This window comes from Meleagris gallopavo, chromosome 1 (genome assembly GCF_000146605.3).
Source record: "Meleagris gallopavo isolate NT-WF06-2002-E0010 breed Aviagen turkey brand Nicholas breeding stock chromosome 1, Turkey_5.1, whole genome shotgun sequence".
NCBI lineage: Eukaryota > Metazoa > Chordata > Aves > Galliformes > Phasianidae > Meleagris > Meleagris gallopavo.
In genome coordinates this window covers 24,043,599-24,066,703 of record NC_015011.2, presented here as the reverse complement: position 1 = coordinate 24,066,703, position 23,105 = coordinate 24,043,599, and the positions used below count along the sequence as shown (strand labels likewise).

The following is a 23,105-nucleotide window of genomic DNA, read 5'->3' as shown; positions in this document are numbered from 1 at the left end:
GAAAGAGAAATCACAGCTCTGCAGGTTATGAAATGATGGAAAATTCCATCATTTCAGAAGTGTGGTAACTGATGGGAAAGTGAACGCTTTTCCTATTCCATGTTTGGATCATGAAATAATGACTCTACAGAGTTCAGTTTGGGGAATTGCACGCTACGTGACTCCTTTGCAAAACACTCCCCTCCTGTCTTATTTTGTCTCTTACTTTGTTTTCATTCTTTAGGTAAAAATCTGGCCTAACCATAAGCAAAGTGATATGACGCAAGAATTTCAGATCTCCTGTCTTTTCTGGATGGCACAGAGCAATAGCACAGAAGTTTTTTCTATTTCAACTATCTTCCATAATAATTACTTTAGAGCACATAGCTTAAAATGAACAACTTAGCAGATATTTAATTCATCCCTGCACTGTATTAAATGTTAAAAATAGAAATCAAATTAGGTCCCAAGCTGCAGTTTAAAATATTGTATTAGAAACTTGATTCCACCACAGTTACTTTATATTAGTAAAAACATGGTTCTGACTCACAGAATACAAGGTAGCTGTATTATACCTGGCGTCTTAAGAAAGGCTGAAGTTTTTCACATGTAGGGCAACATGAAACACAACTGATGTCCAGCAAATGCTGCAGGCATTTCTGCATGCCACTGACTTTTCCCAAGAATGCTGCATATGTAACGTGTTAGCACTGGAGTGAAAGTTGGGTAGCAAAACAGTGGTGGCACTTGCATTGCAAACTGATAAAGTCTCAGTTCTGATGAATCACAGGCAGGAATGAATCTCAGTCTTGAATGTCAACCAAGAATGCTTTGTTTTTCTACTTCAGGGATAAATAAAAACCTTTTTCTGCTACACGTGAGAAACATTCTGCAACAAACTAAACAAATACCAAGTTTTTTAGAGATAAGAATTATCAAGGCAGTCAACACAGAGGTAGAGCACGAGTGCTGAGGCTATACTACCTAGTCTTGAGCAGCTGGGCTGTCTCCTGCAGCCCAAGTGCAGGCACGTTGTGTGTGAGTCCCTGTCACAGGGGTGCTAGTAGAGAATGTCTCGAAGAGGACCTAAATAACACAGAAAGTACCTTTTTTTTTTTTAACATTCTTCTGCTTGTTTCATTACCTTTGTGTAGTCTGCTGCAGAGAGGCAGAGAGGTGACTGAGTTCTGGGCGTTCCCAGCAATTCCTGAAAGTCTGACAATTGTACAAGGACAATCTTTGGCAGTTGAAAACTGGCACGTGGTAGTTGTTCTAAGTTTCTGACTTGCTCAGTGGATGCTGACAGGTCAAGGAGGGCAAATTTGTCCATACGAGAGAGTTCTTAAGAAACTGAAAGTGTTTGCCAGGTAGCAGATGAGACAGGAAAAGTCTGTAGGAGGACAGTCTATACCTAAGTCTACAGACAAGTGGAGCCTACCCAGTGCTAAGAGAAATATTACATAGGCCATTTCCAGAGATAGGTAAAATATAAGTAAATAGGTATTTCGAATAAGCTGGTTGTTAGCAATGTATGTATCTACTCTTTGATTTAAGGAGTCCCAGAACCAGCAGCAGAGACTAAGAAAACGATCTACTGATAAATTTCATCCAGAAGGAACAGGGCTGCATTGCCTTCAAAACTGGCATTGAGGACACTAAGGGCATGGTCAGAGGCAAACTTTGTCTTAGAATCAGGTTGGATAGTGGACTGTAGGATCTGTGTGTGTCAAATGGCTATCCCTAGCAGCTAAATAAACAGATTTTAAATAAACAGCCAAGAGGCTTTCTTTGTTCAAGAGCATTGTGTAGTCACATCCATATGGATGAACACTCTTGCCTACCAAAACAGGGATCTTTCCTGTACTGTCTACTGGAAACAGCCCTTGGGCTGTGATATCCCTAAAACATGCCCAGTCATTGTCTGGGAGAGTTGGCACAGGCTGGGCAGTGTGCTAAAAAGCAGCTTGGATGACTGAGCCAGTCAAGCATGTGCTGCTCTCCCATCTTATTTATCTGAGAGGCTTAACCATTGAATCTTCTGCTATCGTTATCCTATTCCTCGAGGGAGTAAGCCTCAGTTAGATCCATTAGATTGATTGTTACCGCCCCTCAGATTACAAGAGTATTCCAGTCCTTACTCCTTGGAGATCTAGATGCCTAATTAGAAGTCTGAATGAGAAGTCTGAGCTGTGGAAGTTGCCTGCAAGGAAATTTCTTACTGTTTTGGTTGAAGACTCGGTACACACTCTGGGTGAGGACTACAGAGAGTATTTGCTGTATAAGAGAGGACTCCTGTCTTGGATATGATAAACAGAAAAGCATAATTCATATCACTGATAGACATCACTATTTAGTCCAGTGAGAACAGCCATCAAAAACATCCCTTGTGAATTGATGCATTTCTGGTGGAGTATCTGGTCTGAAAAACGAGGCAGGAAGATCTGATAAGCCAAGTGATGCAGAATATGTTTGTTGTTACACGGAGAGATAAAACAATCTGGGATTGCCTGCATGTGAGAGCAGAGATATGAAAGAGAATGGTTTTTTTTTTCATAGCACAGGGGAGAAGAAGTACTTGCATAGAGAAGCAAAGGCAAAAAAAAAAGTCTATAGTAAGTATCTGAAATGCATTGAGACTTACGAGTGATTAGCCAATTCCTATTTTACTTAAATATCTGTTAACTACCAGCTGTTTTTTCATAGCCATGCACTTCTAGAAATCATTACAGCTTTCCAAGATCAAATACTCTTACATTAGGTATGATCTCTACCAAAATAAAAAATAAGAATCTAGATTTGGATTTCTAAATACACAAACCTGGAAATGTTCAGAACAAGATTTTAACTTGGCCTTTGTGAAGACTTCAAAGATCCCTTGAGAATCCAGAGATATTTGACCCTGTTCTGATTTGAAAGTATATGTATGTATATGAGAGAAATGTATGATGGAATCACACAAGAGTTTGGGTTCAAAGAGACTTTAAAGGTCATCTAATTCCAAGCCCCCTACCATGGGCAGGGGCACCTTTCACCACCAGTACTTTTCGCTAAAGGGGCCACCTTTGCTTTAGAGGTAGTTTTTCTCCCCACTTTCCTCTCTGATCCAGATCTCTTTCTGTGGATAATTAATCCTTGTAGTTAGCTATTATTATGCCAGATCTCTCATCTGCTGATCTGTCAAAAGCTTGTTGGTTTCACATTGCTTTCAAACTGGCTGGTATAGCTAGAAATCAAATTTGATTTGTAGAAGTCAGGTTTCAAAACCACTGACGCTAAGAAAGGTGCAAAGATTCTGTGCAATTTATTGTTTTGACTTCAACATCAAATTACAGATTATCCTCTCATATGCCCTGAACAAATTACTCCAAGCAAAGACTTATCGTGATGATGATTTATGGCTTCATTTTCTGAGAAACAGTATGCACTGAGATAGAGACTCAGTGAATCTTCCCTAGCTCTAGATTCACTCAACAATGCAAATATTTTAAAACTTTAATTCCCTTTTTTAAGCATAATTAATATATTTTTTAGTCTAGGGAGAAACTTGCAACTACAGCAGTTACTTTGACAAGTTTCAGTCACTCAGCCGCACTGTAGCAGTCACCTTCATACATACATTCTTTCTGCTTGTACCCTAGTTTCATTGCGATTCAGTGTGACAGTTTCCCAACTTGTATACATTTTTGCAGTGTAATTGGGGTTAAAAGCACTCTCTCCAGGTTTTGTTGACTTTTTATGTAAAAGTTGATTAGGATTGAAATAATAATAATGATGATGATGATAATAATTAATAATAATAATAATGTAAAGGAATTTAGTACATTATGTATTTTTTCTTTTTTCTTTTTTTTCTTTTAAAGGCAGGTCTTAAAGGAAGAAGCTCTGTTGGTACAGCCTATAACTGAATAGTTGATAGTAGCTGCTTGGGCAGCTGTACTTTGGCCCCTGATTTTATTACAGATTTTGTTATTTTATGATGCTATTACTTGGTGTCCTGTGTGTCTGTACAAAACTATAATCTTTGATTCCTGCCCTTGGACGGGCGTAACTGTGGCCTGACTTGTGTTCAAGCTTCAAAGTTTCCAAAGACAAAACAAAAACACGTATTCACAGCTGAGCTGTTACTATATCTTATGGCACAGTCTTTTTTTGATGATTGGGTATGTGTCGGCTGCTTAGGCTGTGAAGTTCTCTTGGGTCATAAGATTTAAATTCTAAACCCCTTAGGCAGTGTTAGTAAGGGCACGAGGGCAGCTAAAACCAAAGATTCACCTTTACCAGCTCCCCAGCCGCCACCTCTAGCATCTGGAGAAAGGCAGGCAGTGCAGTGATGGGTGCCTGGGAAGTGTACAGGGCAAAGCAGGGACCATGATATTTCCTAACAGTTCTGCCCCCAGCTCACAAGATTCCCACCGTGGTGCTCCTACAGGTTAATCCTAGGGAACGAGTACGGTGACAAACACGCTGCGGAACCTGAGTAGGAGCTATACATGCTGTGGGGCTTTTGTCGATTTGCCTGGAATGCAGAGTTCACAAAGATCTGGATGCGTTTATGTTCCGATTTCTCTGTGAGCATCCGTTTAGCTTTCCAAATGTGTGTTCGCCTTCTCCACAGACCGAAACCACCAGCCCCACGTCTGATTCGGTTGTGTTCCTGTTGGTACGCAGACGTGTTGCTGAGGGTGGGGCTGCAGGGGAGTGCAGAGCCCTTTGGGGTGCACTCCATAGCAGTACGCGTGCACCGGCAGATTGTACAAAGCCGTTTCCCTATTTGTATGAAGCAGTCTCCATTTCCAAAGGTTTGCGTGGTTTCCTCAAGGTCTGCTCTTACCCAGGGACATAATACCTCTGTGAAAATGCAGCATATATATATACATATATATTTAGGCTGTGATTTTCCAGATGGAGCTACATGAATAATCTGGTGTGCTAAAGGGTCAGGCATACGAAAAAACCTCAAACCAAACAACAAATCTTTAAAAGATATAGGATTGCGTTCCACGGGATTTGTTACTGAGGTTTTTCACGTCCACAAGCCCCTTTTCTGAAGCGCCCGACCCGCTACCCAGAAGCAGAGCGGGCTGTGGCGGGGCGGGGCGGGGCGGGCTTTGCCGGCGGTGACGAGCGGCGCGCTGACGTGCGTGTGTGTGTTGCAGATCTTCGAGTGGTGGTACTTCCGCAAGTACGGGACGTCCTTCATCGAGCAGGTCTCGGTGAGCCACTTGCGCCCTCTGCTGGGCGGGGTGGACAACAGCGCGCCCAGCGCGGCCAATGCCGCCAACGGCGAGGCGGACTCCAGCAGGCAGAGCGTTTCAGGTGAGCGCCGTGCCGTGCCGTGCCGTGCCAGCGGGGCTCTGGCGCTTCTCCGAAGGGCTTTCTTTGAAGTCAGATAAAGCACAGAACTGCCGCAGTAATTGCTCACCCTGATCCCTTCTTTCCCAATCAGTCGCTGTGTGTTGCGCAGTTACCAGCACGTCTTCCTGCTTGCTCTGAAACCCGAGGGCTCTCTCTGCTCCTCTGCTGCCCTCTGTGTCTCTGGGCAAGGCCCAGAACTGACAAATGGGGAAATGCGTATGAAAAAGAAGATATTCAGTTAAGGAGAATGTGTTGTTAAGCAGCTGAGCTATTCCTGTCTGTACCTGGCAACTTTTGCTTCAGCGTTCCTCACGAAAACAAGCAAGCAGAAATTAGCTTTGAACTCACAAGTTAAATAAAGTAAGCGGCCTCAAAACCCCTTGCACTCCTCTGGGTATTTCCACTTAGGGAAGCCTTCATATAGCACTGCAAAGTCAGCTGCTGTCATTCCCATCTGAGGAGAGGCCACGAATAGCAGCACTGCGTGGTGCAGGATATTAGATTTGGGTGAACTGGCAGAAAGCATAGGATGGCTTGGAAACACCTGTGTGCACTCATCAGTGCCTTCATTCACGCTTCAGCAGCTCTGAAATAACTCTGGGCATTTTAAAGCAGAAGGCACAGTATTTCAGCTAATGAGGCTCAGCCAAGCATCTCGACTTGCTGATACAAAGAAGCAGGCAGGGAATGGCTCTGCCTTCAGTGCACAGGCACACAGTGCTACAGATTCCTCAAACAGCGTCTTTGTGCAGCCTGTCTGTGAGAGCCTGCTGTTCGTGCCTTCAGAAAGATAGGGATGCTCAAAACCAGACCGTTGAATAGAGAGCTCAAAAAGCAATATTCAGTAAGTAGGTATAGTGTGTTATTAAGTTGTAATGGAACAGAAAAAGCAGCCTTCTGAGCCCATTGTGAATCCACACAGGGATATTTCTTTCACTGCCAAGCAGAGTGAAGATGGTTCACCGTGTTTCCCCATGTAGATGTGTGACTGTTGTAGAATACTCCAGTAGGTACCTTTGCCTTTAAGAACACTGGAAGAACAGTTGTACTAAAACCACAGTACCAGCAGATACCAAGACAAAAGCAGCAAAGAGCACATCATGCCTAACTAGCCAGACAGGTGCCAAACCCAGGACAGAAGATGGTAATATACCTTCTGAGCTTCCCCTTCTTGTTCCCCAGCTCCCCTATTACAGTGCTTCTGAGCTCCCGAAGAGCACTGTTGCCTCAGTGTGAATAAGCTGAGGGAAAAGGATGATCAAACAGCTGTTGCCAAATACTGTTTGTTGCAGAGTAAGCCAAGCCTTTGAACTGTAGCTCTGGTTCTGAGGAGGCTGATATTAATTTAATATTTACTGTGTGTTGAAAGTTGTATTATGAAAAGCTGTCAGACTGAAGCTTGTCAAACAGCCATACCCTCTGGCTGCATAACTGAACAGCTGAATTCTGATTGAGTGCTTCTGCTGAGTAAACCAACGGAGCTTTCCAACACTGGTTACCCTGGAGTGGTTGGCTGAAAGGCACAGACGCATAATCAATGCTTTTATTCTTCCCAAACAAATTCCCTTCCCCATGTCAGTGCTTGATGCACATTATGCAGTGCATGGACCAAGCTGAAGTCCTGCTACCTATGCTGCCTCACTTTTTGTGTAGCTGCAAGTGTTTTTATATTATTGCAAACAATTTCTGTAAAATACTTTCTCTCCTTGACACTCGAGCCTCATACTCAGAAGTGCCAGGTCCATGAAAACAGAGGAAGTCTTCGCCTGTCATTTTGTCTTGTACTTTAATGGACCTGACATAACTTATGAGTGTTATATGAAGTAGGGTACATATCCTGCTGACTCAATATACTTCCTGAAAACTGCTGCAGTGATTTGTTTAGAAATGATGTTATGGAACCTCTTTGTGAAAAATGTGCTGGTTGACATTTGGTGGTGGAAGGCAACTAGCAAAATGCTGCAGGTTCAATTCTCCTGATGGGAGTTTGCAGAGTAGTGGATGAGGGGTCGTTCACTAGCATGGCAAGGCAGCACTGGGTTTCACAATGAGCCTCTGAGTCCATGTTGCAAATGCTGAGTTCATTCTGGCCTTAGCTTTGCTTAAGTGAATTGTCTTCGTTGAAATCAAGAGAACAGATCTGGTATTTAATTAAAGCAACAGAAGCTGTAATTAAGACCTCAGCTTTTCAAAAGCTCTAGAAGCTAATTTTATGATTTTTTTGGAGTTCTGTTCTAAATTACTTTTTTTTTTATCCCTTCCTAACCTGTACCATTAAGAATTTGTTATTATTACTTTTTTTTCCCCTGAGAGGCATGGATGAAATACCAAACCTTTGCAATGGACTTTTCTCTGCCAATCAACTTGAGACTACTTTGTCAACCTTGGGGTTTAAGTAAGGTTAGCAGATGTTGCCATGGATAAGCTAAGGAAGGATTAAAATTGGCAGTTGTAGCTGAGGTTTTCAGTGATTTACAGTATCAACTAGGCAGTGAAGTTCTTCTGTAGGAATAACAAGTCCATGGGGATGGAGTTAATTGCTGTTTTTCAGTGCAGTAACCCAGTGTGAGTCCTTTTCAGATCTGCCTTATGGTAAATGTGAGTCCCAGCACTAATCGGTGTTGTTTTCACCTGGCATTTGGTGCTTTGTTGGATGTTATTTGTCTGGAATTATGTCATTTATTAACACTGACTTACAATGAAATTATCATTTTAAAAGAAAAGAGCAATCAGTCAGGTTGCCTGCATCTCATGCTCTTTATTTTTTCCATTTGTACCTGTAGAAAACAAAATGGGATTGTTAAGGCTTGTTAGAAGGTAACAAATGTTTCTGATAAACCTCCAGTTTTAATTTGGGAGAGATACATTGTTGTGTGTTTCTGTTTATCACAGAATGCAAAGTCTGGCGAAATCCTTTAAATCTGTTCAGAGGAGCTGAATATAATCGGTGAGTGCTCTGATGTTACAGGTATAGTATTGGGTTAAGGACCTTAATTGTACATCCCCATTAATCTAACTCAGCAACGGAAAAACTGTTGTGGACACTTTTGATCATGTCAGGCTCTCCTATATTTGCAAAATGTTTCTGAAGGAAAAGGAAATTAAATTCATACACGAGCACCTGTCAGTTCTGTAATTTTTGGTGCGTTAGAAAAACTGGAAAACCCAAGTGCAGTATTAAAACGTGGCAGTAATTCTGTTCAGATCAGCTATAGCAAACAAACTAATGAATTATATCTAGACTTCGTGTGATATTAGTGTTTGAATAGGTGTGTTAGCAACTGCCAGTAATTATCTCCCACCATCCTCACTAGGTTATGTTCAGCTACTGTAGCTCCATCACAGAACAGTGAAATGCAGTGTGTTGGTTAGGAGTTTGGCTCCTTAGCGGGTTATGCCTGTCTAACAGCTAGGATTCTTCTTTCCTATGCGTTTTGCTGAATGTGACTTCAGTAACTAAAATGTCTCTTTGTTGGCATGCTTGCAGGTATACATGGGTAACAGGAAGAGAACCTTTGACTTACTACGATATGAATCTTTCAGCACAGGACCATCAGACATTCTTTACATGTGACACGGATCATTTACGGCCTGCCGATGCTAGTAAGTGGCTTTGGGAACAACCATTTTTACCAGTAGGTTAATGATTACTTTGAACTGCTGCAAGAAAGTACAGTCAGACATCAGTTCTCTCAGGCAGATTGAGGAAGACCAAGTTTGGTCGTGCCTGGAAAGCTGTTGCTGTTCTATTACTAATATGCTAGATTAGTACAAGACTCTACGTAGGTATAAGCTCTCAAGTTTGTGTCACTTTTATTTTCTACTTTCTTTCTGGAGTCGTCAAGGTACCACTTATAAGCGTAAATAAGGATTTATGTTTTCCTCCCATTTCTTGCAGCAGTTCCAAACAGATACAGCTTAACTTGCCTCCAGCTATAGTGTAGTAAGCTGAATTACATTATCCAGACCCCATTTAGTCTATGCTGACAGAGGAGAGCTTATGTAAAACCTGAGTCCTGTACCTTATTAATAGTTATGTACCTTATGTAGTAGTTAGAAACTGTGTAAAAAAAAATGAGAACATGTTTAGAAACTAATTTCATATAAGCAGCTTTAGTTGTATTAAGCCTTTATTGTTAAGTCCGCATGCATACTTCAATTCAGCTTAAAATGTACAACAATTATTTTAATAACCAAAATTTGCATCTGAAGAGACAAATCTTCTTTGTCTCTTAGGACAGAAGAAACTGATAGTTGGGCATTATATTCTGTGGACATAATTACAAAGGAGAACATACTGTGCTTTTTTGACACAAGAAAAACATGAATCCTATTTTCTGAATACCATGGGCTAATTATGAGGTCATCTTAATTAGCCTGAATGTTGTCTTTTTTAACATACTCCTAAAGCAACTGCACATTAAGGAGCTGGAATAGGAACCCCAACTATCCTTGTATTCTTTTGTGCCCCACGGAATCTACCTCCCCAAGAGGAAAAAGCTGCTTACTCACTCTGCGTGTAACAGTGCAGATGGCACAATCTCTCAGTCAGATTTTCCCATGGAAAACAGGTGATTAAATGAAAGAATAAGGCTCAGCATTTGGTTGTATGCCTTCTGACTGATTGCTGAAGTCTTTGAAATGTTATGTGGTGAGTCAGGCTGAGAGCAGTAAATTTTGTTGTTAAAATGCAATAGATTTTCCTTGTTAATGCTGTAATGACTGATATGCCCCTTTTCTGCTTGGTTTATTGAATAGTAATGCAAAAAGCCTGGAGAGAGAGAAACCCCCAAGCCCGAATTTCTGCAGCACATGAAGCTTTGGAATTGAATGAGTGAGTGACAACAACATTAACATTTATTTTCTGTCATTTAAAAATCCATTTGATGGTGGCTTAGGGCAGGGGTTTTACTACAGTGATTTTTAACCATGATTACTGGCCTGCCACAGGAAGTCCAGCAGTGGGAGGAAGAGAAGCACAGCTGTATGTGGTGCTAGCCACCCAGAAGATCCTTAGGGCACTGATGACAATAGGGTGTTTTCACACTGATGTCAGCGGGCTTTCGATCAGGCAATGTGTTAGCACAGAAAAGTGTTAATTATGTTGCCTCCTGGTGAGTCCATGATATGTTTATTTATGGGATGGCGACGGAGAGTTCCCTTTTGGATTTCTCAGTTGTCCTGAACAGAAGCAAGAAAGAAGGGACTCGTAAACACTTCCTGAAATATTCATTTGATAGTGTGAGGGAAAATGATGTAGTATTTTGGGACTTTTGTTTTTTCAGTCTGTTATTTATTTTCCCAATGAGAAATGTAGCATTCTGAGATCCCGCAGTAAACTCAGTGCTGTGAGGCTTTGCTGGCATGGCATGCTGTACAAATGTTGCCAAAGTGCATAAAGTAGAGAGACTCCCTAAGGTTGCTGTCAGAGATTACTGCATTCTAGAATTGCATAAACTGATGCCTTACAGATTGTCCTTCACTAGTTTCATTAGAAGGAAAAAAATAAGTGTTTGTTCCTGGGCCACAATTTAACTGAGAGAGCATATGGCTTAAAAGGCTTTAGCAAGCAGTGAGCTATTCACCTATTCCATTCTACTCACATACGGAGTCTTATTTTCATCCAGACTTGTTTTTACCACTTCCTCAATAGATGACTCTGTGAAAAACAGCGAGAGGTGACAGCAGCAGCCTGATTCCATTTCTGTCTAAACAAGGATCTCATCGTATTAGCTGTTTGTATCAGAAAGAAATCAGCTGTATCCCACCTAACTTCGGCTGTTAAAATTGTGTCTGTCAAATCCAAAGTAGTTACCTCGGCTCCTTGTATAGCCAAGTGAGAGAGGCTTCTCAACTCAGCATATCATCATGTTTTTAGAGAGAGATTTAAACAGGTGAAATGAATGGCTTTGTGAAGATGCTCCTTAAAGGAGGAGGAACACAGATACTTCTAAATTAGTTGAAAGCTGAGTGAAGTGATTCCCCCCTGCATTTCACCTTTTCCTGTATTCCTAAAGTAAATTTCCCAGTTATTGTTTTATGGGGGGGGACCTCTATAATTACATTCATGATCTGATATTTGAAAGTGCTATAGATCCATGGGCCAGCAGTGTGTCTTTGTGGCCAAGAGAGCCAGTGGTACTCTGGGGTGTATTAAAACGAGCATGGCCAGCAGAGTGAGGGAGATGATCCTCCCCATGTACTCTGTCCTGCCGAGGCCTCATTTCAAGTACTGACAGAACAAGGGGCAACAGTTACAGGCTGTACCACAGGAGGTTCCATCTGAGCATAAGAAAAAACTTTTACTGCAGGGGTGACAGAGCACTGGCACAGGCTGCACAGAGAGGTTGTGGAGTCTTCTCTGGAGATACTCAAAACCCACCTGGATGCTTTTCTGTACAAACTACTGCAAGGAACCTGCGTTAGCAGGGAGGTTGGAGTCGATGATCTCCAGAGATCCCTTCTTTTCATATTATTGCAGTAATGGAAACATTTTATGTTAAAACAGTTCATTAAACTGGTCTTGATCTCCGACAAGTTTTAGTCCATATTGCTTAGTGAAACAGTGCTTTACTTCCTGGGACATATTTTGGTAGGTTTAGTAGGGCAGCTGCATGATACAGTGTCAACACATGAAAGTCATGATCTACTTGCCTGAGTATTTACAAAGGGTCACGAGAAAGATGTATCACTAAAATTCCTTTGCTTCCATATTCAATGCATGCTTGACTGTCTTCGTATCTTCGTACAGTTTTTACTTCTTGCAACTTTCTCATGGTTCTTCTTCTGACATTTCTGCAGATGTGCTACTGCCTATATTCTTTTGGCTGAAGAGGAAGCAACAACAATTGTGGAAGCAGAGAAGCTGTTCAAGCAAGCTCTGAAGGCTGGAGAGGGCTGTTATAGGCGCAGTCAGCAATTGCAGCATCATGGTGCCCAGTATGAAGCCCAACACAGTAAGTTTCTTTGGACGAAATAGCTGTTTCTAAAAAGGAAGAAATTCTGGTAGTGGTAGCTTTTCTTTTTTACCTCTCAGACCGATGTACTTGGGATTTCTTGTTGGCTACAATATGGCCATAGGCCGTATTTTTTTCATTGTTTTTGCCTGATTCTGTTACTGAGTTAGCAATGCTCAGAATACAGACACATCTTTTCTGTCATGGCAGAAAATGCAAACGATTTACTTAACAGAAAATGGAATGCTGCATAGCCAAAAGGGATTTGGTATTCGGAAGATTCTAGAGACTATGTTAGGAAGTTGGACTAAAATGCCATTAGCCATTTTGAAAACATAAGCGCATGTGAAAAGACAGTAAAGAATAGCAGAAACAGAGGTGAGTTGGTGCTTTGCCAGCTTTTCCCATCAGCAGTAATGATAAATAAGTACACCACACTGTTGTGTGAAAGTTAATGAGATCCATTCGCCAGTGTGACATTTGAAAAGTTAGGTGCATACATTAAGAAAGGTCATGGAAACATTAACAACTGGAATAATGTAGTGCTGCAATTGATGCTCTAGGTTTTTTGCTCTTTTTTTTTTTTTAATTTTTTATTGTGGAGATTCAGCTGCTGTAATGATATTTGCTAGATGCTTCTTAATTCTAAGAAAATACATAAGGTTACACTGCCAGTAAAAGAACAGAAAGATAAATAAAACGAACAGATCTAGGTTAGTTCTAGTCTACAGTGACTACCTCAGGCAAAAATAATACCAATGAATTACGTAAGTAAAAGCACTGACATATTTTGGGCATCTGTAACTTTCTCAGGACTTGAATTCATAGCCTCTGGCTGTGTCACATAATTCGAAGATTGCAGATAAAAATTGTACAAAGTGAAATTGTCTGTCATCTCTGGTTTCAAAAGTGCACACAAGTCTATACCTGAAAGCCTGAGGTTTTATAAATCTTGGAGGTAGTATTTTAAACATTTGTTGGATATAAAATGGTATTTAAGATGATACATTTATGATTATTTGCTTATTTTTGGAGAAAAACAAATGAAGAGCAGCTGAGCCCTTGAAGGAGTTTTCAGGTTCTAGCAGGCTGTCCATGAAACTTTAATTTGTGCACTCAATCCATTAAGAGCACAGAAAAATGCCAGCAATTCTGTGAAAAATACACAATAAGACTGTCACGATTCTCATGCTGGTGAGCAAGATGTCCAAGATATGTTAAGTTTGTGCAAGCAAATTTAAGTGTGGTATCTTCTTAACTGATGTATGTTATAGTATGTATCACTACCATCATCATCAAGTTTGACACCCTGAACCTTCAGATTTAAAGCAGAGTAAGCAATCAGCTGAGTCACATAATAAAGAATGTTGCCATAGAGTAAGAAAGACTGAAGACTGACTGCCAGCTCTGACTGTTGCTTGATAGAGAGGCTAGATTGTCCCACTCCTCTCTGCCTTCCTCTGATAATTTCAGCGTGCACCCTCAGGAGTTAAACTCCATCTACAGAATATGCCTTACATACAAGGACTTCAGGTAGAAATCTTTGGATTATATGCTGCATTTATGTGGTTTGAAAAGATGAAGACCACAGGTTTCTTAAGGGAAGAAGGACCATGGACACACATATCTGTAAAGAGACCACAGTTCCTCTCCCTCTTTTGCAGTTTCTCCTTGGTTCTGAAGTGTCTGTTCCATTTTCAGTCCTTCATGCTGACATTGGGATGAAAAGTGGCCACTTTAGGGAGAGAAGATCACTATAACAGCAATGTATTGTTCAATTTTCCTGTATGTTAAGATGTTCTATCGTTCATTCAGTGACAGACCATGAATTTTAAGTGTGGATAATGACTTCGGGCAGCCAGTTCAATCTCTGTCAAAAGATTCCAATGATAGAAGGTGAAGGCAATTTTGTTTAAGATGGCCCATACTAGTCACCCTAAATAATTAGTCACCTCAGAAAATGTTGGACTGAAAGGTTGTCTTGATTTCTTAGTGAATAGATGCCTTTTGACCATTTTTTCTGAAATGTCTCGAAAGGAGCTTGGCCTGAAATTTATACCTCTTAGTTACACTACATAAACATGTTGAAACAGATGTAACTAATAAATTGTTTATTAAATATAGAAGAAGCAACTCAGAGATAAGAAATTACATAATATAAAATATAGCTAATGAAATTCCTTCCCTCCCTTATTTTTCTTCTAAAGTCAGACCTTTCAGCCTGCTGTTGGATCTGTCTGAAAATCATAATCATACTTTAAAACAGTTTGTAGGTACTTGGAACGTTTTCCACGCACATCTTGTTCTTATTATGAAAGACTTGAAAATGTTAGGAACAGAGAAATCTTTACAGACCGCATATGTGAAGATAATTTGTAGCAAGTGTCTTATATTTTCTTGATATGGTAATTTTATAGATGATTGCCTGTCCACACATTTCCTGTTGGTCCAAAAGTATGTTAAAAGTTCACACTGGGATTATGGAGAGAGAATGAGAAACCAAGGATCAATGAAAGAGTAAGGGTAATTCTAGAGATTAATTACTGCAGCTGTTTAGTTTCTGTCTTGGTCGGGGCACCTTCCAGCACACAGGATTGTTATGTCTGAGAGATGCGAAGTTGCCATCCGTAGCTGTGAGGAATTTGAAGGTGGTAGCAGGGTAACAAGTAGAGGCTCAGCAAAAGGAAGGTTCAGGGTGTATTTATAACCAAAAAGTAAGAAAACTGTTAGAATAAAGCTGAGGAATTAGTTTACTGAATCTCCTATTAACATGTGTGCAACTTAACTTACAAAAACAAAAGAAAAGACATACTAGAATTTTCATGGATACTGTTGTCTAAACCGAATACATGAACTGGTAAGTAATTTGATGCTGTCTGTATAACTGCACATTTTTGTGTCAGTGTTAACTTCATAGGGGTTCCACCCCCCTGAATATTACTTGATGGTCTGTATCCTACAGAGCTCTCCATGCCTTCAGATCTGCTTATATTTCACAGGTGTAAGGCCAACATATGGGTCCTTATTTGTACCCCCGTATATCCAGAGTAATTCCTCTGTTACATCATGTCTAAGTCAGCTGAATTTGTTGAGTGTTTATTGGAATTATTGTGATAGCACTGATGATAGTGAATAATAAAAATTATATAGAAAACTTTCTGTTGGAATATTAAAGAACTTCTTTAAATAAAAGTCTTTTTTATCTTAATTATGTTTCTTTTTCTTTTTTTGCAGGAAGGGACACTAATGTGTTAGTTTATATTAAGAGGAGGCTGGCAATGTGCGCAAGAAAGCTGGGAAGGACCAGAGAAGCAGTGAAAATGATGAGAGATGTGAGTTTGTATTTTATCTGCATTTGATACATAGGTAATAAATAGTAGTACAGAAATGATATATATTAGTTACGAATTAGTATCTGCTCTTGAATCATGCAGTTGTACTGACAATCATTTTGTATGTGTAATGTACGTAAAGACTAAGTGAACACATCCCTCCTAAGGTTGCAAAAGGAACACTAAAAAATCACCAAATACCAGATGGATGGTTGTATTTCCCATCCTGGTATGTTTGCATTAGAGTGCTGCCTTTGGTTATTCAGTCATAAAGTTACATAGCTTCTTTTTCAGAAGACTTCCTCTGTGACACATAGTGAATTTGGATTTGCAGAGCTGCATTTTGGCTTTCTTCCTTCTTTGTGACACTGCTCAGAACTGAGGACAATGTTATTTATTCATGCAAAACTTATTACTGAGACATCAAAAGAAAGTTATTAATCTGTAGTGAAATAATTTCCCTCTGAGATGAGGGATGATTTTATTCAGTATTTGTAGGCTACAAATTTGAAACATCAAACAGTAGCAAGCAGGGGAGTGGCAGTAAGTGCATCATCCCCACGAGACTCTATATAAGTTTCAAGTGCATAAAAGGCTCAGCTTTCGAGATAGCTGTGCACACCTGGCATTTCTTTGATTGAGATCTCCTGCATGCAGGTGAGTAACACAATAGTTTGAGGCAGTGACTTACCACACCCAAGGTAGCAAGTCTGTGACTCGGTGATATTTCTGAAAACATTGAACAGAGTTCATCATGGTGCTAGTCCTCATCCTAAATAATCTACCAAATGGCAAGTGGGGAGCAATTTTATTTCCTGTCTCTGGTTGAAGTTTTTCAGGCATACAACTCTTGCTTCTCAGAATCACTAGGCTGACAGATAGAGGTGTTGAAAAAGAACTTGTCGAAACCCAGCCATTGTCCAGCTATGTGTGTAAGAAAGAGGAACAAGGAGGAAAAGACCTGTTTTTGCAGCCTCGTAGTCAACAGAGTCAGCTGGGAGAAAATGTTTTCAGTCCAACCAGCTCCACTGATTATTTATCAATTTCATTACACAGCCACACCGGGACAAACACTGAAATGTGGTGGAAACATTGAAATTCTAAGTTCTGGCACTAAGATACAAGAAAGATAGAATTTTGAATTTCACATTCAAATGTCGCACATTGTAATTATGGCAACTTCTGGAGCTTAATATGGGATGCTGAATGTGTCGTATAATTTGTAGGTAGGGCTGTGTTGAACAGATCTTCCATGAGCTTTTCCTCAGTTGATGTCAATACATCATTTGTTAGACGTTTGGAGGACTGAAGAGCATCATGCTAAAACAAAAGGGCTGGATGCAAGACGGCAGAGGCAGAAAGACAGAGTTTCAAATTTCTAGAGCTTTAACACAGATGAATGCATTCTGTATTTTTCTACATACAGACACTTAGCCAAATCCTCCAAACTGAATTTAGATGCCTCTAGAGCTCTTTGTTGTGAGTGAGCAGAGCTGAGAATTAGCAGGTCCCTAGATGAAATATAAAAGCAACAGTACCTCTAGGTCACAACTCCAACACATTAAGAGCAAGAGTAGCATCAAGTCAGCTTTGCAGATGCTTTTCTTAGACTGACATGGAGCTATTTATTTCTGATGAATGCACACCACTATTTATTCATGGATGACATAAATAATATATTTATAAGCAGTTTGAACATGAATGTGTCATTGATGGTTTCTGTGTGATTGATGAGGGAGGAGATGAATTTATTCACTCTGAAAAGAACATGAAGAATATGTTGGCTGGGGACTGCTGAGTCTAGCATCATGGAACGGAGGGTGGAGGCCTTGTTTGTGTTTGAAAGATTGAAAACAGATTTCTCAAGGCATGGAACATGATGGAAATGAAGTGTTAAGAGGTTCATGACACCATCTGGGAAATATGATTGGGATGTAGTGAGTTTTTACCACTTCGAAAAAATAAAATATTTGAGAGTGTTTAATTCATGGCAAATACAAGGCCATCTTGAGGAAATTACTGATGGATTACACTGTCTTACTTCAATTTTATGTAAGAAAAGAGAGAGATCCTGCTTAAAACACCTTAATGAAAAGAAAATGAGTTGCTGGTGACTTTAATAAGATTTTGGATAATTGGTTTTATTACAGTATCGATAGGAAAATCATATTATTTAGTACTTAATGAGGATATTTTAATTATTTCTTCTATTGTGAGAATCAAATAGGAATCTGTCACTTCTGTGATTGATATTGAGATTGCATCATTTTGTTGACTTTGCTGCTCTGATTTCATTCACTCCGTTCAGTAGAATTAATCAGAATGACTAACCTGTAATTTTCTTGGAAACTTGTCATTTAAGTACACATAGGTGTTGGTTTTGCTTATATTTCTGATGATAACTATTTACTATGTTTCACTATAGAAACCAGCAGCTGTCACTATTTGTATATATTGAGTTAACTTGTGAGCTCATTTTGATTAGTGTGTTGTTGGAATAGCTCCAGCCTAGTCACCAGAGTTGTTCCAATTTTATTCCTCTTTATATAGAGCATGATATGGTTTGTGAGGGAACCAGCTCTCTTTTACCATCCCAGAGGAAAAAATCTTCAGTGCTGGTTGTTTTATTTGTTAGGCTGATTATCTTAGGAGGATTTAAACTAGCGTGTTCCAAACAGTGCTGGAAAATTTGGTATGTGCAGAGGAGAAAGGCTGTAGTGGTGACTGTGGGAAATCTTCAGTATTTCTAATCTTTACTTGGGGATGTTATTGCTTTCAATAAGAAATAAGACAAGAAACTAAGTGCTGAGGAGCAAGGATTGCTTTTTGCTGTCTGTCGATTCCCTCACCTTTACAGGAGAAGAAAACTATACTGGGTGTACATTTTATGTTTTTCATTGATTGGAAGCCAAGATGTGTGGAGGGTATGCAAAGGCTCTTTCTGTTCTTTGGCAGTGACTGGAGCAGTAGTTGTCTGTGCTATTGAATTTCCCTTGACTGAGACACTGAGTATCCAGGTGGAAGCACACGGTGCAAGAAGAAACTGAATTGTCAAATTAATTCTAGCTTCTTAGGATTGTTCTGGAGAAGGTTTGGGCTGTGGAACAAGCTTTCATTGAAGGGTGATGTGTGTTTACAAAAGAGAAGGGAGGCAGGCAGAAGGCGTGCTAATGGATGGAGTGAGCAGGTCTCAATCATTTTCTTTTTTAAAGAGATGAAACAAACCTGTTCTCCTCAAGATGTTTTTGTCTCCTACGCTGTGGCCCTGCAATTCCTTGGAAGCTACTTTATAGTCTTAGCAAGCTCTGTTTCCAGGCAGTGAAGTTGCTGCTTGCTACATCCATTGCAGCTTTGTTTAGCAACAAGTAGCATTTAGGAAGACACTCTCTAGGTCTTTCCTCAGCACTGGAGGTTAGAAAACAAAACACTCTTTAAGGGTCAGAAATGTACACTTTATTTTATTTCTGGCATCAGTCGTGTCTGCTGAGAAATAACTCTTCCTATTATGGACCTAGCTCTGAGAATCTTGCTACAGATATTTCACTTGGATATGTTTGTACGTTTGTCTCAGTAACCAACTGCAATGTCTAAAATGCATATTTTGTGTCACAAAGCACAGCAAGGAACTGTTGGTGCCAATGCAGCTTGCACTGTTAGAGAGCTGAGTGCTTATCAATGTGCTGCATAATAACTTATTTAAACACTTGTGCAGCCCTGAACTTTTCAGGTGTTTTAAAAGGTAGTGTCACATGGAAACATCAAAAGGGTACTGAGTCAACTCTGATGATATGGCTAGGTTGGGCTTTTATCTTTTTATGACCAACAGCATTAGTGGTTTTTGCTGGTGTGCCAGTTCTGTAAATCTAGCATGCTTCCCTGGCAACCACTTGTATTCAACTTTGAATGCTCTTTTCTATTCAATATTCTCTTGAATTCTGTATTTCTGTGTGCATTGCTGATTGCTCTCGGACAAGAGGAGCACAGAACCAGAACAGTGTTCTGCACCTTGTATTGTCAAGCTTTGTGAAAGAATCCTGACTGCTAATAAAGATGTTATGATCCCTAGCAACTTAACAATGCAACTTCTGCAGCTGCTTGCATCCATGCCTACTGTCTGTCTCTCCCAGATTTTTCTGTGCTTTAGGCAAGGATTAGTGAGTCAGTCTTTGGCATGTGTTACACAGGTCAGGCAAAGCAAGCTTCTTTGCCTTGAATGCAGTGCTAACCTTATTAAAATCTGTAGCATTTGTTCAAAGTGTCATTTATTAAAAGTGGAAGCAAAAATTCTTCTGAGTTCAAGAGACTGAGAGCTACCTTTTACATTTTAGATAAGCTCTACTCCTGTGAAGCATGACATTTGCCAGTCTCCACTACAGAAGAGTATCTTCAGTTAGTTCTTATTCAGACACAGAAATACTGCAATAACAGTAGAATATCCTTCATTCGAATGGACTCTGAAGTAAAACAGAGAATGCCTGGGATTGCCCTAATGCTGTTTATCCATTCATTTTATCCACATGTGAGTCAGACCCCTCACTTTCTGTCACTGTGCAGTGATCCTATGCAAAACCCTTAAACCTAGAAATTTGGTGACTATCACATAAGCCTGATAATAATGCTTTTCATATAAACTATGTTTCAAATTGTTATAGCTGGGTGACTACAATAAGAGACTACCTTTTTAGCATGTGTCGAAAATACACATTTTTCCAGCAGAACATTTGAGCTTTCTCACCATATTTGTCTGATACACTTAAGGGCATCTTGCACCCAAATGGAACGAAATGCCCGTGTGTTGAGCACATGTCCTGTAGAGCAGAATACTTGTTTCCTCTACTAAGGCTAAACTGCAGTGTCAGTTTTTGTTTTTCTGACAGTTTGTTGAAATATGTCTTCAGCCTGCTGAGCATATAGTTTGTATTATCAAACCCTATGTGGAACAGACAACCACATTTGATTTTTCATCATATGTAATGTATATATCCAAGGGTTTCACAGAATCATAGATTGGCTTGTGTTGGAAGGGACCTCAAGGACCATCAAGTTCCAACCCCCCTGCTGCAGGCAGGGTTACTAGCTGCTAGAACCAGTACTAGGCCAGATTGCCCAGAACTCTATCCAACCTGGCCTTAAACACTCCAGGGATGGAGCATCCATAACCTCTCAGGGCAACATGTTCCAGCACCTCACCACTCTCACAATAAAAAACTTTCCCCCGACACTTAATATAGATCTTCCTCCTTGAGTATAAATCCATTCCTCCTTGTCCTATCACTATCTACCCCTGTAAAAAAAGTTGATTTCACTCATGTTTATAAACTCCCTTTAAATATTGGAGGGCCACGATGAGGTCTCCTCGCAGTCTTTTCCAGGCTGAACAAGCCCAGTTCCTTCAGCTTGTCTTCATAGGAGAGATGCTACAGCCCTATGGGAGAGGGCTTCTATGTACAGGGTTTCCAACACTGTGATTCTGTTAAGACAGAGTATAGACTCAGAACATAGTCACATAGTCGTACAGAGACTCTGCTAATTTGGATTCTCTACCTCTAGAATTATGAAAATTTCTGCAAAGTACTCGAGGATGATGTCAATGAAGTGTTTTTTTCTGAAGAGGGCTGTGAGTGATGACTTCATTTTCATGCTTTATGCTGATGTTTAATGCAACAAAAATTATTAGTTTCTCATACTACTTTTATGTGATGTGATTATTTAGTAGTAAATGCACATCTGGAGCAACTTCTGCTCTTCTGGTTTCATGCCACATCTGCCTTTAATGTTCTCTTAATTCCTGGAATGTGCATTTTTACAACATAGTTCGAGTAAAAGCATTTCCATAATTATATTCCTTAAAATGCTGAAGTCTTACTTTGAAGTCTTTAATCCTCCAGTTAAGAGAGAACATACAGACTTCATGTTCTAGCACATTTCCTTAGAGTTTACAGAGTGGGGAAGATATTTCTCTCTTTAATGTCTAATCCTACTTCGAACAAAAGACATACTGTCCATAAATATTTTGGGACACCAGAGCTAATTTTGCATTTGCCAAATTAGAAGTGAATATCAGCTAAATTTTATAACTGTCCCACCCCAAAGTTAATGGAAACTGGAGCCTTTCTGCGTGCTAACCTTTGCTGACATTTCTTCTCTCCCTGCCAGGCGAGCTGCCCAGGGGTTTTTGATCTCCGTTCTCAGATTTGGCAAATGAGCTCCAGTGTGTTTGGTTAGCTGTCAGACAGCTTCAGTATCAGAGTGTTTACAGCAATGCTCTTTACCAGATCATTTTTAGATTTATGTTCTAAGAGAATAAAGTTTATATAATCAAATCTCAACTACCTTTCTAAAGAAGGAATGTTTGATCCATCATTCAGATTCAATGAAATTTGTGAGCGGAATAGAATGTTAAAGATAATACATTTCTGCAGCTCTTGTGGGAAAAGTAGCTGAATAAAGGAAAAAGATCATGTTGATCATCTGACCAGAGAAAACCTGAAACATATTTTTTTTCTATTAGACATCACTGAGTCCATTTGGAAGGACATGTTTCAAATACTTCAAGCTTAGGGCAAGCTTCAGACAGAATTTAAGGCATCTAAAAATCCAGCTGTAGGTAATAAAGTCCTAGAAAATCAGGGTTTCTTTTTTGTCTGCTCAGAAACGGGTTCATCTTTTGCCTTTTCTGCTTTCTTTGGTTAACAGCACTTACAGATTATAAATCATATACCAGAAAACAGCTTATGCAAAGTACTGATGAAATTAACAATACTATCCATGCTGTGTGCTTGTATTTTCAGTGGTGGTTGACAGCCATACCTGGAAGATGGCAGCTTCAGTCAATCCTCTTTTAGGAGACAGATTTTACCATTTCAGATACACAGTGGTAACAGATGGGAGCTAAAGTTGAAGCAATTTCACTGTTTCCACTGAACTTATTTGTTTGTTGTTTCTTCATCTTAAACTGAATTTACTTTCCATAGTTATGAATGCATTCACTTAAAACCAATGATTTTTAAGTATTTCTGTTTGTGAATGTATGAGCATAAGCAGCAATGAATGGTTGTGTGCACTGCCCTTAAAATATGTGGCCATCTGTAAGCCGCAATGCAAATAGAGGATAAATGTGTCAACACCAGGTTATATATAAGATCATTCATTTATCCACCTCTGTATTCTCTCGGGTCCCATGGCCTAGTCGTAGGCATAAACTATAACTTAAAGCTGTTTCCTACACAAATAATGTGTCATTGCTAATTGATACATGAGGTTATTGTCATCACAAGGAAAAAAACGGATATAGCAGTTTCAGCTACATTCCTTTAAAATGCTTTAAAAATTATATCTAAATGAGAAAATGCTGATGATGGAAATTTTCTCAGGGAAGGGAGTCCTCTTCATTAAACTCTTCTTTGGGAGATATAACTTGCTCCTCATCCAGTAAATCAGATTGGGATTTCCTCGTACCGTAAAGCATTTTTTGTCATCATCA

At 39.8% G+C, this 23,105-nt stretch overlaps 1 protein-coding gene across 4 annotated transcripts in view; it reads left to right on the top strand.

Annotated features, from left to right (window-relative positions):
* The window catches only part of ST7 (suppression of tumorigenicity 7), a 133,610-nt gene that overhangs the window by 78,443 nt on the left and 32,062 nt on the right, over positions 1–23,105 (top strand). For all 4 annotated transcript variants that reach the window (XM_010706685.3, XM_019612437.1, XM_003201976.4 and 1 more), the window contains 6 exons: positions 5,136–5,295; positions 8,227–8,281; positions 8,822–8,937; positions 10,093–10,168; positions 12,136–12,290; positions 15,525–15,622. In XM_010706685.3, the coding sequence (XP_010704987.1) occupies positions 5,136–5,295; positions 8,227–8,281; positions 8,822–8,937; positions 10,093–10,168; positions 12,136–12,290; positions 15,525–15,622 (660 nt within the window). The remainder of the gene's footprint in view (positions 1–5,135; positions 5,296–8,226; positions 8,282–8,821; positions 8,938–10,092; positions 10,169–12,135; positions 12,291–15,524; positions 15,623–23,105) is intronic.